Source organism: Centrocercus urophasianus, unplaced genomic scaffold, assembly GCF_019232065.1.
Source record: "Centrocercus urophasianus isolate 14NV4802_14NV808 unplaced genomic scaffold, USGS_Curo_1.0 seq_23, whole genome shotgun sequence".
Classification (NCBI taxonomy): Eukaryota; Metazoa; Chordata; class Aves; order Galliformes; family Phasianidae; genus Centrocercus; species Centrocercus urophasianus.
Genome location: NW_024884789.1, coordinates 7,634,424 through 7,653,015, shown reverse-complemented (window position 1 = coordinate 7,653,015; position 18,592 = coordinate 7,634,424). Strand labels below are relative to the sequence as shown.

At 42.0% G+C, this 18,592-nt stretch overlaps 1 protein-coding gene across 2 annotated transcripts in view; it reads right to left on the bottom strand.

The window, feature by feature from the left end:
• LOC122163203 (cell migration inducing hyaluronidase 1) overlaps nucleotides 1-18,592 on the bottom strand; it is a 104,397-nt gene that overhangs the window by 26,671 nt on the left and 59,134 nt on the right. For both annotated transcript variants that reach the window (XM_042824264.1, XM_042824265.1), the window contains exons 7-13: nucleotides 16,501-16,571; nucleotides 15,844-15,939; nucleotides 15,104-15,225; nucleotides 12,793-12,934; nucleotides 11,599-11,790; nucleotides 3,838-4,013; nucleotides 3,057-3,266 (exon numbers count right to left, since the gene is read on the bottom strand). In XM_042824264.1, coding sequence (XP_042680198.1) covers nucleotides 3,057-3,266; nucleotides 3,838-4,013; nucleotides 11,599-11,790; nucleotides 12,793-12,934; nucleotides 15,104-15,225; nucleotides 15,844-15,939; nucleotides 16,501-16,571 — 1,009 coding nt within the window. The remainder of the gene's footprint in view (nucleotides 1-3,056; nucleotides 3,267-3,837; nucleotides 4,014-11,598; nucleotides 11,791-12,792; nucleotides 12,935-15,103; nucleotides 15,226-15,843; nucleotides 15,940-16,500; nucleotides 16,572-18,592) is intronic.

The following is an 18,592-nucleotide window of genomic DNA, read 5'->3' as shown; positions in this document are numbered from 1 at the left end:
ATAGCCAGATAATGCCCTCCGTGGCAAAACAACCACTGTGCAGTACTGCTGGATTACTATAATCAGATACTGCCTAAGTAATCACATAGCTCAGCCTCTTACTCCATGAAGTACAGTTCTCTCCTGGATCCTGACAGAGTGTTTTTATTGACCTTCATTTAATTTCTTGCACTAATGGGAGTTTCTATTTTAGGTTGCTCACTGGGGTCCAGTGGACAGAGTGGGAATCAGAGTAAAGTTTGATCCCAGAGATTGCAATGGTGTAAATAGGTGGTTTTTATGGCCAACGTATTAAACAAAACATTGGGTAATTATTGGAATTGTCAAGAATTATGCAGAGAATTTCTACAGATTTGTTACCAAAAGGACCCTCTATGCCCCCTAGTGAATGTGAATTTGTAGACAAGCACAGAAAAACTCACTGAGGGAAATGAGATTCTGTTGGGACAGGGACTTTCAGCAGCACCACGCAGACCCACAGAAAAACAGTTCTGCCATCAGGAATAAATAGATGGCTCTTCAAAGCTTTTGCACAGGCATTTAACTACAGCCATGTGAAAAACCCCTTGGAAATCAATGGCCTACAGTTAAACACATCCTTAAATGCTACGCTATGCTGAGGTTTAACAGTCCAGCTAGATGTTTTGCATGGCTATTTTCAAAATCCAGTTCATGTACATCATCAAGGAGAGTTTTCCCTCAGCAAAGCATGCTATGGATCACCCTGACCTCAGAGGGAATGAATGTTACCTGGGGGAAAAAGGAGCTATTTGCTGTCTGTACAAATGCTGCTCATGCATGTAGAAACAGGTAGTGTTGCCCAAATCAGAAGATAGTAGGCAGCTAGGAAATGCACAGAATAATCACAGTACTCACCAGAGACCTATGTGGGTGCCTGTGAGTTTATCTGGGGCAGAAGGAACAGGAAAGGAAGGGAAATAGAATCGGAAAGCAGATGAGGAGATTGCAGTGGGATCATGTGAAGAATCAAGGTTTGGAGCTGCTAACTGCAGATGTCTATCTGAGCAATGAAACACCATTTAAGTGATGCAACCTACGGAGTGCCTGTTCTCTGATGAAACTGAGCAAATAGATGGCTTTACTTCACTTCAGCTTTCAATTCAGCCATTAGCAAAAATTGAATGGTTAGAATAAAAAATAGGTTAAACGTAGAGTTTAGTATTGACAAATTTTGATAAATTACAATCAGCAGAGATTACATTCTTAACAGTTTAGATTTTGGATCCCAGAATCTAAGATTTCTCCAGGGTGCTTTTTCCTGAAGGGGAACCGTGGTCATTTAGGGAGCAGTGGCTGTTGAGTAACAGCAAGAGAGAAAGCTGTTTTCATCAGCTGCCTCAGTCTGTCTGAATTTCATTGTGTCATCATGTCTGAAAAGCATGAGCACATGCATCCCTCTGCCATGCATCTCCCAAAGTTGTCCCTTGGAGAAAGCACAAGAGACAGAACTATTTCCCAATGCTCTATACAAATCTATTTATCTGACCGGTACAAAAATGCCAGGCACAGAGCATTTGCTTTGGCAACTATTAATGAACAAGGAATTAAGATCTCATGTCAGACTGATAAGCAGGGCTCTAGCTGGTCTGCAGTTCACCAACAGCTGTGCAAACTCTGTATACATAGAGAGTGTGTTTATGGTGCCACTGGTAAGAGCCGTCTGTGGCACACAAATCCTGAAACAGTGCCCTTCTACTCTGCCTATTCACTGCATGCTCATCCCCTGTGCTGGTGACTTTGAATGGACAGTTCTCATATGACCCTGAGTGTCATATTTATATACTTTTTCCCTACAAGATGAGTTCAGTCACTAGATTTCATGTTATAAACTTAGAAGGACAGAGATCAGAAGCAGGATTCACAAATAGAAGATAAAAGCCATTCCTATTCTGGAACTGTCCTCACTTTAACTTCTGTGCATTTCAATTATGCCTGTGACTTCCATTTCCATTGCTGCCACTTTGGAGGCAGTATCCTGCATTCCTTGCCAAAAGGAAGACTTTGTATTTGAACTGATACTTCGGAAAAAAGTTGGATAGTCAAACTTGATGTTTATTCCATACCTTCAGCAGCTCTGCTTTTGGGATAGATATCTTTATACTTCCTGAATGCAAGTAAAGATTTCTCTTTTCTCCTGTCTGGTTTTGTGAGTGGAGCTGATTGGATATATAGTTTCAGGAACAGCATTCATTCAAAACATTTTGGATCTTGGTTTCCTTACCATCATCAGGTGGTGGAAAATACCCTATGTTAAGTTCTTGGTGTGGTTGGCTTTGAAGATACTGTCTTAAAATGATGGGGAGTTCAAGACTAATAAGGCAACAAGGGCTGGGACCAACACAACTTATTCCTATCCCAGAAGTGCCAAAGGAACAACTGTGCCGGGGAACAAAGGTGGGGTGGCAGTGAAAAAAGCCTCCTGGGTTCCATACCATGCTCCAGGATGCTCAGTATGATAATGTTTCCCTCTGCACACTTACAACAAAGAAGGTGGCATCTCTACATCTAAGGGAAAATCTGTGCTCCTAGCACTTCTGCTGCACTGTAAAGTGCCTGATAAGCATAGGTCATTATATAGATTTATTCAAAAGGATTTTCTGTTGTGGAGATTAATTCTGACAAACCAGAGCTCTGTGAATGTTTAATGTTCTGAATAGCATTGCAAACCCAAAGCTTTATTATAGGAGAGATGAAGGATACTTAAACCTTCTGATTATCGTCTTTAAATAGCAAGCTCTGGCTATAGCCAGGTCCAACTACTCATTAGAGATGGGCTGGTCCACAGACATCCCTGCCCAAAGACAAAAGCTCTGCCTGCTCTGATTCACACACAGCCTGCAGTGCCACTTTGTTTCCTCCTTTTTAAGAATACAGGTTGAAATACACCTGGAACATCTGTGTAATCAGGAGAAAGAGACAGATCCTATTTCTAACAATAAAACACCTTACATTGCAGTAATTAAGCTGTATTCACACTATGAGGAAATAATTTGACTGGTGCCTGGATCTATAAGGTAGGCATTGGGGTTTCTTACCAGCAAACCATTGGATCCGTGGATTGTGACACAGCGGGAGAAGGTATGGTGGATGGAGACATCCTTCACATATGTTGGAGGGTTGTAGCCTCCTTTCTCATCTACATCTCCAGCCATGTGGAAGTGAATTGGGTAATGTCCCATTGTCTGCTGGCCCATATATTTCAGCTCTAGACCTTCAAGATGGGTAGCCTTAAAATCAAGACCGATCTGGAGAATGACAGAACATCAGTCAAGAAAGATAAAACGGTGTTGAGGGCAAGAGGGTGGGGGAATACAGGAATGTAGAGCAATGCTATCTGCTAGAGAGATTTACTATGTGCGAGAGAGTGTATGGCTGCAGGGTAAAGGAGAGAGTCATGATAGCTAATGTGACCATAGCTCTTCTTTGATACTGTCACTGCTGCCATGGCTACTTTCGACTTCATTCTGGAAGAAAAAGACATTTAGATTTAATGTTTCCCGTGAGTTTCAGTCACTCGGGCTCAAAATGAACCTCCTGTTTGGAGCACCACTGGCATTTGGGGAAAACTAGAATTGGAATATGGAAGTTATATCCTGGATGAGTTAAGCACCAGCCTTGCTGGGTACTGTCTGCATGGGTGTATTTCAAAGCTGAGGGACTGGCAGCAGCAGTGGGGTGGATCTGCCGCAACACAGGGAGGGGCTGCTTGCTCAGCAGCTGACACAAGAGATTCCTCCATTCCTGCAGCCTGACTTTCTCACTACACGAAGGTGTGGCTGGGTGGAGAAAAGTGCAAGGGGAAGGCTCCAGCCCTACCTTGATGTGTCCCCCAAAGGTGTCGAAATCAAAGAAGGAGCACAACTTGCTGCTGTACTCATAGCACTGCCCCTCCATCTCGCCCATGATCACAACGTTCCTGCTCAGCAGCCCCACTTCTGCCCGCATGTCGACGCCATCAATGACTTCGCCAACGTGGAGGTACGCTGCTTTCCCTGCAGGAACAAGATCCATTTTCAGAGTTACTCTGCCAGCGCTGCTGGTTTCCCCTTGTGCTTCCTGTGGTGGGGTTGGTCGATAATGAAAAGAGCATTGGAATCAGCAAAAAACTGTTGGCTGGCTCCTCAAAAGGCGGAAGGCTGGAGCACAGGTGTCCCTCTATGTCCTGCTGAGACATTTTCAACAGAGGAAGTGGGATTTTTGGTCTGAAGTTGCTCCAGTTAGCCAGGGAGCTAAACCAACAGGCTGTCTGACAAAACACTTCTCCGACCTTAGAAAGAGACTGTGATCACTTCAGAACTGCACTTCAGAACCTCTCCCTGCCTGCTATCCTGAACTCTCAATTTAGATCTGTCTGCACATCTCCTGCTTGCTCCCAACACCTCCCTCTGCCCCGCACATAGGCAGCTGATAGGACTGCATGCCAGACCACATTGCCTCTAACCTGCCTCCACAAACACACCTGGCTCTGTGGAGGGGTTAAAACCACTGAAAGCCCTCCCTGCCCTGAACAGAAAGGGGTGAAGCCCAGGCACTGTGGATGCCTAGAGAGCAAAATATTCTCTTTGCTGTAATTTCATTCAAACATATTCATGCTCCTTCCTTCCTTCCTCAGCTTTCTGCAGAGAATGCAGTTGGAAAAAGGTTCATTTTACGGACTACATTCTGTATTATTCCAGTAAAAATAAGTAATAAACTCTTTAAGTAAACACTGAACTTTCAGGAATGCTACACTTGCATGTATTTCATTTCAGTGGAATCATTCAAAGCAGTAATTAGAAACAAATGGCAAGCCCAAAGCCTGGCTATCATTGTGAAGTACTTTGTGCTGCACTAGAAATGGCAAGTTGCGTGGAGGATTTTGAGCACTGAAACATTCTTGTTTTAACCAAAACACACTGCTATGAGTTTATAACAAAGATAAGCAAACACCATTCACTCCCCCTTTCTGCTGGTGCTGGGAGCAGTGTAGTTCAAAAGCAATACTGGCATTAGGGAAAGGTTGGTGCTCCTTCTTGCTGCCTGCAAGGCAAAGTCCGCACCACTGTCTGCCATGGGCACAGGGTGCTGTGGGAATTGGATGCTCAACCCCAAAAGTGACGGCACCAAAGAGGCCATGGGTTTGCATCTCACTTGTATTTGCAGTTTCTTCCCTGAGCTTTCCCACAGAGCTGCCATAAGCCAGGTCTATTCAGGTTTGTGGCCAACATCAGAACCCAGCTTACCCCCAAAACAGCTCTGCTTCCCTTATTCACTGCTATTTAAAAAGCAGTGGCAGCGGTGTCCTCTGCACAGGGATGCCCAATGCTGTACCATTGAGCAGCTCTGCTAGGGAACAGAGCCCAGAGCCAAATGGTTATGAAACCATTTTCAAGCTGTTACTTTTTAGTTTCCCTCCAAGCTGACCTTTCCTTGATTTACTGAAATGCAGGAAGAAGTTCAGATAACCTGAAGAATGTCCTATTTCAAGCCACATCCCCAGGATTTGTGGCAGTGGAATTAGATGGGCAGTTTTGTTATTTACGTGCTGAGCTCTAGAATAATAAATGTCATGCTTGCATGTATTTAATTTAATTTAACACCAGTCCAGACATGCAAAATAGCATAAGTACTGGCAGGAATGTTAAATACGCATTAACCAGTTTCTAAATATAACTCCTTGGGTGCATGTTTTTCACTTTCTGCTTTTGCTGACTTGACTTGTTTAGAGATAAAAGGAGAGATGGAAAGCAATCCCCTTGCAATGTGAAAGTGGATTTTGAATAATAGCTCCTTTAACAGAGTTTTGAAAAACAAACCTCTCCTCCCAGCAGTCAGAAATCCAAGCTGCCCACGGCTGTGGGGCCATCCCACTGACACGGCTCACGGGAGACAGAGCCGGGCATGGGATCGCTCTGGTGATGTCAATTCCTGCTGGAAACTGGCACCAGGCACTTCCCATGGGGCCAGAAGCACTGCGATGTGCGTCCATAGACACGTGGCACCTCCACTGGCATGGCTGGTGATTGGCATGAGGAAGGAAATCAAACAAAAGAGGCTGCTCCACGGTGTGCTTGGGCAGTTCACATGGCACTGGGAGCGTCCCACTGCAGGGCTGTAAACCTGAAGCCAGGCTGCTGCTTGTCTCCCCAAGGAGCAGTGTGACATCTGAGCATGGGCAAACCCAAGCCAGCCCAGAAGTGGTTTGGGGCAAAGAAAGGCAGCTCTGTGCTGAGAATAGAGGAGGACTGTGCCCGCTGCTTCAGCATCAAAGCCATGCCTGGGATTGCCCAAGCAATTATGAGTGCAGGATCACTGATTCACCATCTCCTCTCTGAGCACATTCATGCTGCATCCCTCACGGACAGATGTTGCTTTGCTGGTGAGCCAGGCTTGTACTGCATTATAATCTAAACCAAACAAAGCCGTATGCTGACACAGATTACATCTCCCCACAACAGGCCCGTGTGATTGAGCTCAAAAGAACGCCCTGGCTTTGCTGCTCTTTGTCATACCAGTACCTTCACTTAGCAAAATGTTAATTCACAGGGAAAAATAAACTGCATTAATGTATGGGCTTGCTGACAAAGGTCTTGATTCAGCGAAATAGGAGACCACTTCCATGCTTATGACTCAAGACAGTGACTATTAAAGTCACCAGTGCACTTAGTAAGGAGAAGGTAATTATTAAAAGAAAGTATGCATTAAGATAAACATAGATGATCCACTAATCAAAGACACACTTATGTCAACATCACAGCAATTCCGAGTCTCTCCAAGCTGTACAAAGCTCCAGGAAAACCTGCCATACCTGAACCTAACCCCAAAGCCTGGGCTCAGGCTTTATCACACTTGGGAAGGGTGGAAATGTAGAACAGTTTCAGAAGCTCCAGGTGTGGGTGGTGCTCTGGTGAGTAACACTCAGAGATGTCTCTAAAAAACCTCCCTGGTATATTTCTACTTTTCTAAATGCTTTGGCTTTAAATGCCATAAAGTGCCACATATCTCTTTCAGAAGTGAATCAGGCATCTGAAAGTCTGTATTCGGTGAAGATAAAGTGGAGCTAAGATGCTTCTGGATTTGTTCTTTTTCCCTAAGGAGTTTTTTGTTCTCCTCCAGGCTCTGTGGATTAGACCTTCCCTCTGATGGTCTTTTAATGCTTCCCAAACCAGAGTTTCTAAAGGGAATCATAGAATCATTAAAACTGGAAAAGACCACTTGGGTCACCCAGTCCAACCATCAGCACACTCCCACGGTGCCCACTGATCACATCCCTCAGTGCCACATCCCCACGGTTCTTGCACACCTCCAGGGATGGTGACTCCACCACCTCCCCAGGCAGCTGTGCCATTGCAGCACCACTCTAAATACAAACTTGCCTGCTTAATTCATGTAACACAGTGACAATAAATCCTTCAGGGAACCTTTAAAACCAGTGCAACTCATTGCAGATGCCAGCCCACACTTCTGTCAGATTTAGCATTTTTGCCAAGCATTTGTCATCACTGGTGGTTACGTCCCTGTTGCTTTCTATTTAATAATTGATAAATGTTCTCACAAACATCCTATCAAATTGTTCTGAATTGGTTTGATGGGATTTGCTCTTGCATGCCTCAAATGCAACACAGCATGGCTTGAGAGATCTGACCAGCCTTGAGTCATATACTACATCCTGACATCTTACTGAATAATTATTCCTTAAATTGAGGGAAAGCAGGCTTTAAGTGAAAGGACTTATAGTAAAAAGGATGAAGCTTTACAAGGAGTTCAAAGCAGTGCCCAGAGATAGAAGGAAAAGACTGCTGAAAAGACTGCTAGAAAGGTGCCTTACACAATGCTTCCTTGCCCAACCCTCAAGCACCAGGGATGCCTCAAAAAAAGAACTTCTGGCAAGTTCCAGCAAAAAATGATGTCAGCTTCTGAAGAGAACCCTCTAAATCTCTGAAAGTATCTGAATTTACTGGTGGAGTAACTTCTCCCTCCTTCACAGCACACAACGAATGGTGACGCAGGCAGTTTCTGGGAAGTTGTTAGATCACTATGTATCTACATGTTTAATTCAAAGTTCTCTACATTAACAAGTAGCTCCATCTCTCTGTAGTATTCACTGCCCCATAAGCAAGATTTAAGATATGTAGGCTCATAATAACAGATTCACTAATACGTGGGATAATTGAAGTAATTACGCTATGCACAAAAAGGTTTTTCTTGTTTTATCAAGAGCACATAGCACACAAAAGGGCATTTCATCCTTTCTATTCCATGGTGAAACTTATCAGCATTGGTAGTAACTTCACACAGTGCAGTGAAGATGCAGATAAGACTTGTTTCCCAGGGAAACTAGACCAAATACTTGATTTTCCTACTATCCAGTGCTGCCACAACACAACCCTTCCTTCCTTCCTTCCTTCCTCCTCCCTCCCTCTGCCCTGTGCCATCGTCCCTGCCCTTGGGAACCTGCAAGATCAAAAGGTTTTAATCTGTTCCCACAGAGGAAAAAAAAAAAAGAGAAAAAAAAATCAAACAAAGGAGGTCAGTGGAGAAAAGTCCTCCATTTATCAGAGTGACCGTCTGACCAGGAGCAGGACCTGCAGAGCTGAGCCCTCGCCCAGGCTATGCTTCCTTATGGGAGCTGCAGTTTCGACTTGAGCGAAGTTGCTGCGATAAGGGAGCACATAAGATCAGTCCCTGCGTGTCCTCCCTTGCTTCCTATACTGAGATTGTCAGAAGTCTGGTTAGACACCCAAATCCTACTGAAAAAAATCCTGACTGTAATTGAGTATTTACTCTTAAGCTTTTTGGAAAAGCCCAGCCTCTAATCAGGCCGCTTCTAGCCAGTAAAGCAAGTAGGAGTTTTCAGCAGGAAGTATCAATATAAATGGGGCAGGACCTAAACAATAAGTCTGACTTTTTTGTCCTAATATGCTAAACTATGTCTATTAAACTACTAGCAAATGATGAGAGCACCAACTATAATTAAACATTCTTACGCCAAGTGACTGCCACAACAAATCAGCTGTCCACACAGATGAGTTTTTCTGCCTCTTTTTAAAAAAGTCTCTAAGTAGTTCAGACCTGAAACTCAAGTTTATTTCCAAAAAAGAAAGGATAAAAAAAAATAGAGATTAAAATGAACACAAACCATCTGGGTAGGAACGGTTTTATCATTTTTCTTTTAAAGGACAGACTTCAGGAGTTCTCAGCTGCTAAACTAAAACTCTCGAGATAATCAGGCCACGCCACTGACTACAAATGACATCCCTTGAGACGCCGTGTATAAATATATCTGCGTGGAAGCCTTTTCTCAGGAGGAGCAAAGCAGTCCTGAATAACTCACATCAGGAAAGGAAGCAGACATTTATGACAAGTGCTTTCCAAATGCAAATCAGAGCTGAGCACTGCTGCACAAGCACAGGGGGATGCTCACCTACCATGGAGATACCACCCACTGGCTCATTAGTGTTCCTTATCCTGTCTAATTGCACATCATGTCTCAGGGCAATGGATGTTAGGTGATGGTTAGGCACGGAGAAAGTCAGGCATCTCCTGGCTGCTAAAGACAGGACAACTCAGCCTTCCCTTGTTTTATTTCATCAATGCTGAACTTAGAATCAGGCAGATGATCTTATTTTCTGGTGAGAGTGTGCTTTTGCTACAAGAAAATTGGATGTGATTGTTACTACTGGACCAAATTTTGCCCTGATTTATATAATCAGTGAAATCCCATTGACGTCAATGAAGTTGCCTGGATATAAGTAAAGGCAGACTTTGGCTGCAGCGCTCATGTCATTTGTGGTAATAAAAGGAATGTCCTAATTCTCCTAAAGAGTAATTGGAGACCAAGAGCATAATTACTTTAACAAGTGTTTCCACTGCTTCTTTACTTGAAAATCACACTAACTTTTTTTGTAGTTTTTAACCCCTTATTAATTTCTTTAAACTAACTCAGTTGCTATTGTTATAGAAGATAAAAACAAGATTTTTTCAGATCCATTAGATTATGGGAATTTCAAGAGATTTATTTCTATGTCATCTTTATTTTCACTGACGATCTTCCAAGATCATCTTCACGATGTAATTTGTAACATACTGGTCTGGTACAGTTTTTCCAACAGCTCAAAATTACTAAAGAAAAACATCCAACTTGGAGATGCGTCTTCTTTGAAACTACTAGTCATTTTAAGTCATAAGACTATGATACATTCACGCTGTGAATAATATTTTTCTTGGCTTGACGGGCAGCTCTCTTTCAGACTGTCTAACAATGAATGGCGAGAGCCCTGCGGGAGGCGGCTGCCAAAGGAAGCACATTCAATACCTTCCAGAAGATGTTGCATCAGAGATAATGCAGCTCTTTTCACAGAACCGAGCAAACTCCCAGGTGCACTGGATGTTCCAAGTGCCCCGATGGTTTCTCAGAAAGATCTTACTGTAAATGCTGACAAAACCTCTTCCTAAAGAAATTGCCAGAGCAGAAGCAAAAGATATGGTGACGTGCATGTTTCACAACCAGGCAAACTCTGCCATAAAAAATGGCTTCAGCTGTTACATGCTTTTATACTGTAAGATTGTGTAAGATTACACTTGCTTTTGTAAAGCATGGCAATTGAAAGTTCATGTATTTACAAAAGATGCAGCTCACTTGATATTTCCGTGTTCTGCTTGTTACCATGCCAAAATCTAGCTCTGGAAGAAAAAGGCCACCTCACAGACTCAAGTGCAGTTGCAGATTTTCCCCTTTGCATTTTACTTTCATGCTCATAGCAGAAACAGTATGTGCTTCATCATGGAAGTGTGTCTGAAGGTCACTTTACAATCACTAGACTGCAAGGTCCTCTCATCAAAAGCCATTTGTTCCAGATTTGAGCTAGTCACCTTCAACAGAAAAATGCTGAAACTCTGCAAAGCTTCCTGCTCCTTCTGCTCAGACTAATTTAGCAGCACTCCATTTCCTGTGGCTCAGGATAGTGCATGTGCCACATGACTCCAGAAAAGTTTGGTTAATACATCATCTCAGAGCAATGCAGTCTAGAGACACAGCAAAAGAGAAACAGTAGCTTTAGTAGTAAAACAAAAATAAAATCAATCTAAAATGTAAGATTACTTGTCTTGTTAGATACAACTCTTTTAGGAAAATAGCCAGCTGGTCCATTACTTCATAACCTTAAAATTTCTCACACTCGAATCCTCCCTTACCACGCTCCTCAGATCAGCTGTGCTCATCTCCTGCTTTCCAGGAAGTGATACATTTTTAAATACAGATATACAAAATTGAATGTTTCAAATACATGTCCAATGTTTGTCTCTATGAAATAAATGCATCCATTCAATAATAAGATTGAGGACAAAAAACAAACAAACAAACAAACAAAAAATGAAAACAAAACCAGAGTCAGCTATGGAAAGGGAAGACAGAAAGGAACCACAATCAAGTTAGATGATTTTCTACTAAGAAAATCATGTGTTCCCAAAAGTATCATCAGAGGTAGACATCAAATTCAGGTGTCTTTTAATTTTTTCTGATTCTTAATGGAGTTCACTCAGAGAAAATGATGGAATTTGTGAAATGCAACACTAATGTGACAAGATGAATCACCTCACCTGCAACCTTGACCTGGGTGGGTCTGCAAGATGGGCATGGCAGTACTTGGAACTCCTCCGCCTGGTACATGGAGTAGTCAGTGCTTGCAATCACAATCCTGTCTCCAGGCTCCCATGAGCTCACATCATCCACCAGATTCAGCACCGTGCTGTTCACGTTGGTGTCAATGGTTACTGTAAGCTTTGGTTTCACTGCAAAGCCAAAAGGAAGGGTGGAGGACTCAGTTAATCTTATCACAAAGTGCCAGTCTTTTTTTTTTTTTTGCCTGGAGCACCACCAAAAAAGATGATTTCCTCATTCAGTATAAAACAGTTAACTCTTCCAATCATGCTTGTTACTGGCTTAAGCTTGGAAAGCAAGCAAACAAGAAAGTGTTTTTCTGCCAGATGTGTGCAGGTGGATTTTCCACTAATCCCATGGCTACAATTTGAAGTAGCATTGAGTGGCTCATTTTCACCCCACCCATTTACTAGTAGCTCTTCTGGGTACTGGGCACTGTTATTTACTGCAGCCAAATGGTCTTCAACATAACGATTGGTTTTTTTTTCCAACAAAACAACAGTATTCTACCTTCCTCTTTCCACCAGCTGAGCACTCAAGAATCATAAAGACCTGTCCAGTGGCCAAGTTATGCACAGTGGTGTTGGAATTAACAACTATAAAACAAAGTATTTCTTTCAAAACCTGTTGTCTTTGCACACAGTGATTGACTAATCCTACCTCATCCTAAAATGCTTCGATTGAAACACAAGATATTTATGGGAAGGAACTCGTCAAGTGTTTTCCATGGTGCTGCTTGGCTTTGGAGTCATACTCTGTTTTCTCTGGTAGGGCTCAGGAACTTTTCCTGAGGTAAATCTACAGCCATTGTATCTATGTTCACATCAATAGCTCATCCAAAATTTCATCTTGAGAAATTACTGTAGTTGTTCTTCCATTGAACAGGAGTCAGCCATTGGAAGGCAGTATTTCTGCTTTTCGTTGGTCTGGTTTATACCTATACCATCTACCTTAAGCCAAGCACTCAATGGAGAAGGCTCTGTGCCTCTGGACATCTGAAACAAGAACACTAGGCCAAATTCAAGTTCCTCATATGGCTTTTCTTTCTCAGGGATAAACTACTTCTACCTTTGAAGAACCAACCCAGAGGACAGAGAGCACAAGTGTCTGGCTTTCGAACATGGAGCACATACCAGAGCTGCCACACAGGAACCGCACTCTGTAGTTCTGGCAACCTTCACCTGTCTGGTCCTTGCCATGGCAAAGAAACCGGTAGTCGTGGCCGTTCTTGTAGAAAACCTCAGTGGTTAAAATAGTTCCATCGAGGGTCTCTGCCTGGAATGAGAACAGAAATATAAAATTGGTGATACGTTCAGACATTGATGTCATCCTAAGAGGCTTTTGCTTTGAGTGATGCGCAACAGTTGTATAACAAAATGGGATGACTGGTATGTGTGCTATCCAGCTGGCACTCCAGCTGGTGCTTCAGAACAGCTATTGTATGTGCTGACTGTGTAGATTACTGCTAGTTGTATGTGTATCTCCTTTATCTATATTAAGACCATGTGCTTTCTTGGATAGGAGTATTCTGAACTTCACTAACATCTGGTCTTGGTGCCCTAGATTTTCTTTTGGTATTTGTTTGAGATCAGATGACAACACTGAACACAGATGCTTGTACCCAAATGAACTCATGCTCTCAAACCTCTCTGCTGCACTCATGTCATTGCTGGTGGCTCAGCTATACCTGAACTTTGCAGAAGAACAAGAGCAGGGATTTCTTCTTTCAATGAGTCAGTAATAATTGCTCTCAAAGGAAAAAATAAAAAATAGAGCTGTTCCAGTAACCTTGCTCCAAAAGGAACAAGAAGAGGAGGGCTTTTCTCACATACAGGTACCAGCCTGTAGGGTTGGCTTGAGGAAACCGCTGCATCATACAAAGAAGTGGAGGGATGTGTAGCCTCTCCTGTGCTCCTGCTGGGGCAAGTGTCACCCCTCAGGTCACAGTCCAGCTCCATAGCTTGACCCTTTCACAAAAATGCAACTGATTGCATTGGACAATCCAAATAACACATGCATTTTAACAAGGCAGCAGGAGATAAATTATCTTTCAGTGAAGGGCCTGATCCTGATTAATTCATTCATGCAGACCTTCCTTATTAATGCAGCCATACTGCTGCTGCAGATAGGATTAACACCATCAGTTGAAGGAATGTGCCTCTGGCTGCACTGTGCTTCTGTTATTATCATTGTATCTTCACATTTTCACGTTCAGCACAGTTGAAGCAGGCCAGCTGGTATAAATCAGTGTAACTTTAGGAATGCGATAACAAATGCCAGGTTATGCTACCTGAGGAATTGCCCTAAAATCTGCAGAAGCTGAAAAAAAATTGTTTTGCTTTTAATGTTCATGGGGAAAAAAAAAAAAGTATCTATAATTTAACAGAACAGAGGAAAAAAAGGTTGATTCTGGCACAGAAGAATACATTTCTTGTTTCTCTTTCAATACACAAGCTAAAAGCGCTGTATCATAGCGAACATCTGACCTCTGCTCTGAAATAAGTTGTCACTTCTAATTCATGTATATGGAAGCTGAAATGAATGTGGATTTGCTAAGGTCTGGCAGAAAGTCATAGGGCATTTTTTTCCTTTCTTTTCAAAGGAGATTCTTTAGAACAAGCAGGCCTGGAAACTTAAGAGTCATACTGTCAGCATTCCCATTTACTTCAATAACCGCATTTGTGTGAAATCCACCAGTGGATGCAGGAACCTCAGATTCAACTTCCCACAGGTATGGAGTATTTTACTGTTTTTTGATAGGCAAAGCTTCTCTGGTACTTGTTTTAACAGGTAGATGGGTAAAGCATATGGCTAACACTTGCCAAAAGAAAACAAAGGCACTTTGTTTAGGTAATTTTATTTTTGCTTGAATAGGCTTCTGCAGTATCAGAAAAGATACATTTTTTCACCTCAGCCACATGGATAATTTTAATTTTTAGCATAATTTTAATGTTTAGCTCCAAATAGAATCAAATTTCTTTCCAGAGGAAAAATAACAAACCACCAGTTGACTCCAAAAAATGGCTAAGCTCATTGGTATTTTTCCCAACTACTACAGCTGGTTGCAATACCATCTCATTACATTCTGTGATTAATTTTTGAGGTAGGGTCCACTCCAGAATCATTTAAAAACTTTGAAATTTTCATGTCTTATTTTTTTCCTACAAGCTTCCAGCAGGGAACCACATATTTCACGATAGCATCTGTGCTGTCCCTGACCCCATCTGCACTCCTTTTCATGCCAGAGCCAGAATTTACTGAAAGGAGCTTAATTCTACAAGCATTTGTCTCAAAACAAGACTAGACAGAACTTGTTGGTTATATATTACAGCTGGAAAATAATCAGTGTCTTTTATTTAGAAACAAAAGTTACTGACAAGCACAATATTTTGGGGGCTCTCATCTCACGCTGCCTCTCTAAAGCAAAGAGGTAAGCTGGCCTACCTGGATGTCAATGGGCTGCCTACAGATTTTATCAGGGTGAGCAGCTTTGAAGTCAGAAAGCTTCTCCATGTCTTTAGATCTTGCTTTCTCGGGCTTCTCAAACCACTCTGTCCATTCTACATCTGGAGACAAGTGCAAACAAGAAGAGTCATTTGAAAGTCACGCCTAATGAATGCAGCAAAAACACATGAAGCATAATTTGATCTCAGATATCATTCACAAGTTTCTTCTCTGATGATCTGATTCCTGCCTCTTCCTGCCACTCTGTCAGCCGCTTGTAATGATGCTGTGAAGTGCAACCAGCCAAAGGAGAGCAGAGTTATTAAAAGCTGCATAATTGGAGTACGCAGTATGAGCATTATTAATAGCTATGGCTTTTGGATCCGGTCCTCCTTAGTTGTCTTTTTGGATTTTCAGATCAAGTTTCAGTTACTGTATGTTGTCTGAAACATGGACATGATGACTATGCAGTCAGAAGAAATAAGAGGCTGTGTGTGATATCTTAGATCATAAGAGATGGAATTTCATACCCAGAGCAACAGAGGAAAATGAATGCCAGTTATCCAGAGAGTCCTGGAGACAATTGAGGAAAGAATCTGTGCATGTTCTTTACTTGGGTTAGCAGCAACATAAATAGCAACTTGCAAGCCCACTCTTCCCAAATAGCTTTGCAATAAAAAGGATGGTTCACCCTATTTATCAACTCTGCCACTGAGTTAAAAAGCAAACAGACCTCTTACCTTGAACCCACTCACTAGTCGAAGAGACATTAAAGAGTTCTCCATTCTCAGCTTTGAATAGTTTGAATACTTTGGCCACAGCTGACCCTTTGTGACCTGTTTTTTAAAAATGGTAAAAATCAATGAATGCACTCAAAAAATGTCAAAACTGAAAAGGTAATTTTCCATGTGTATATATGCATAATTCGGGTTTGTTATCCAGATTTAGCCTAGTATAACTTCCATTAAAAAGTTACTGAGACTTCAGATGCTGGACAATCAGGAGGATTCAGCTTGCAACAAAGTGGTTTTATGGAGAGATTTTGAGGCTACCAATGCAGGACAAACTGATTAAATCTTCAGTTGGTATGAACTGGGCTTGTTTCATGGCTTTTTGTCAAAGAGGGAGGCAGAGGCTGAGCTCAACTGAGTTACAAGGATTTACACTGATACACTGTAAAACTTTTATTTCATGGTTCAGATGACTGAGGTTATACCCCGCGCTTTGATGCTTCAGCTGCATTAATTGAAAGCAGTAAAATATGAAGAGAGCATTCAATTAAATATCTCTAACCATCAGTTGTTCTTAGCTTGATGTAAAGCAATGTCAAATGAGAACATCATTGACCAAGTTTAACTGCGAGTAACTTCCAAGACAGTATTTTGTGCGTGAATTACCTTGATATTCAATGTGGTCTTCAACAGAAGAGGAGGGATTTCCTTTAACGGTGATAAAACTCCATGGATGCCTGGAAAATCAAAATGAGAAATGATCAAATTATGCCATGCACTTGGTGAGCATTTTTTATAGCTTAATGTTTTTACGTTTCCCAGCAGCTCCACGTTCAGAACAGTCTGATTGATGTGAAAGGCAATTTGATTGAAATTAAAAATATCTTAAGATTTTGTATTTCTTCAGTAAATATACCACAAGATAAAGAAGCTCAAAGACAAATCCTTGCTCAATACAGTGCGTTTCTCTTTTAAAATCTTTAAGGGGGCTTGTGTGTGACAGATGCATAGGACACCAGCAGCTCCTTGGGGAGACTGAAAATCTTTCTTTCTGTGTGTGCAATAGAGAATACAATTAAAAAAAAAAAAAAAAAAAAAAAGCAGTTCTGCTTAAATAAATTTAGCTGCTGAAACGTTGTATATCACAATTGTCTTTGGAATGATATATGAGAATTTCTAATAGAGTGGCTGGCAAAGGGCAATAAAAAAATACCTAGATAGTGTGTGGGTGTCCAGTTTCCTCATTTTTAACATTGAATGGAGACAAAGGTTTATGAGTCTGAATTGTTCGTTCAAATCTGATCCTGTGTCAGAAATAAGTTCATTACTGCCTGATAGTTATTGGTTGAGTAGGTTCAATAGCTATCAGCAGTACTGGAAAATGAACACATGGCTGAGTAAGCAATGCAGACAGAGACTAAAGTACCTCCCAGTGCTGGAGATGAACCCAATTAGTGGGGGTCAAGAGGGAATTTCATCTCTGAAATAGAAGAAATTCTGGCATACCAGCTCTTAATGACTAACAGAATAATAAATATGCTTTTAGAGTGGTAGAGGGAGGCTCGCCCTTACCCTGGATTTAGCAAACAACCCACAGATTAAATCATGTCTTTGTCAGTGAAAATAACCAGAGGTTTCAATAGCATCAAGATGCACCCCTGAGTCTTACCAGTCACTTTACATTTACCACCTGCTGGCATAAGTGAAGTTACAAGCTACTCTGGGACTTCAGAAGAAAACACAGACATTGACAGAAAGTCACTACAGCGTGCTCAGATCCCTGCCAGCGTCAGCTGAGCTTTGCTGAGGGTCACAGCCCTGTGCTGCAGGGGAGCACTGGCCCACCCCCATGCCCTGCCACATCCCCACAGCAAGGCGTTCCAAATGGAAAGTCCTCAGCCCCAGCACAGGACAGGCTCGAGGGAAACGGCCAGCATAACAACCTGGGAGCCTGCCAGCCAGCCAGATGCCGGAAAACTTGCCTGTGCCAACTGCCAACGGCACTGTTGGGCTGTGATCTCCATCCAGGGAGAGGAGGGGGTGGAGAAAGGAAAGACACTTTATCACTCAGCAGGAAAGATAAGTCTTTTTTCTTTTTTTTTTTTTAAACCCGTGGTCACCAAATTCAAAGCAAATGGCAAAAAAAAGATGAGGGTCCCATAATAATCTAATAATCCAAAATAATGATCTAAAGAAAAAAGAACCCAGCTAGTTCTGCAACTCAAAGTTTGGTTCCATTTCATGTGTTACAATACTTGTTTGTCTCAGTAAGTTTATCACATAAACAATCATGAAGTCTTTCAACCCTTACACATAGACACATGCAATCTGTTTGGGCTATACCAAATGAAGGGACCAGTAAGGCCAGAGCCAAACCAGTGTTATTTGGGTGGGGTTCCAAAGAGAACAATTGTGTCATCAAGCACTGAAAAGCCTTCTTTTAATTTATTAGTTGAAGAAATAAAAAAAACCTCATGCTTAAAGAGCAAATTCACTTTTCAAAGGAACAGTAATAGAAGAAGAATCATGGAATCATAGGGTTGGAAGGGACCTCTAGAGATCATCAAGTCCAAATTCCTGCAGTTCTCTACAGTAGGTTGAACAGAAAAGCATCCAGGTGGATCTTAAATATCTCCAGAGAAGGAGACTCCACCACTTCTCTTGGGCAGCCTGTTCCAGTGCTCTGTCACCCAAACAGTAATGAAGTTTATCCTCATGTTCATATGGATCTGCCTATGTGCCAGTTTGTGCCCGTTAC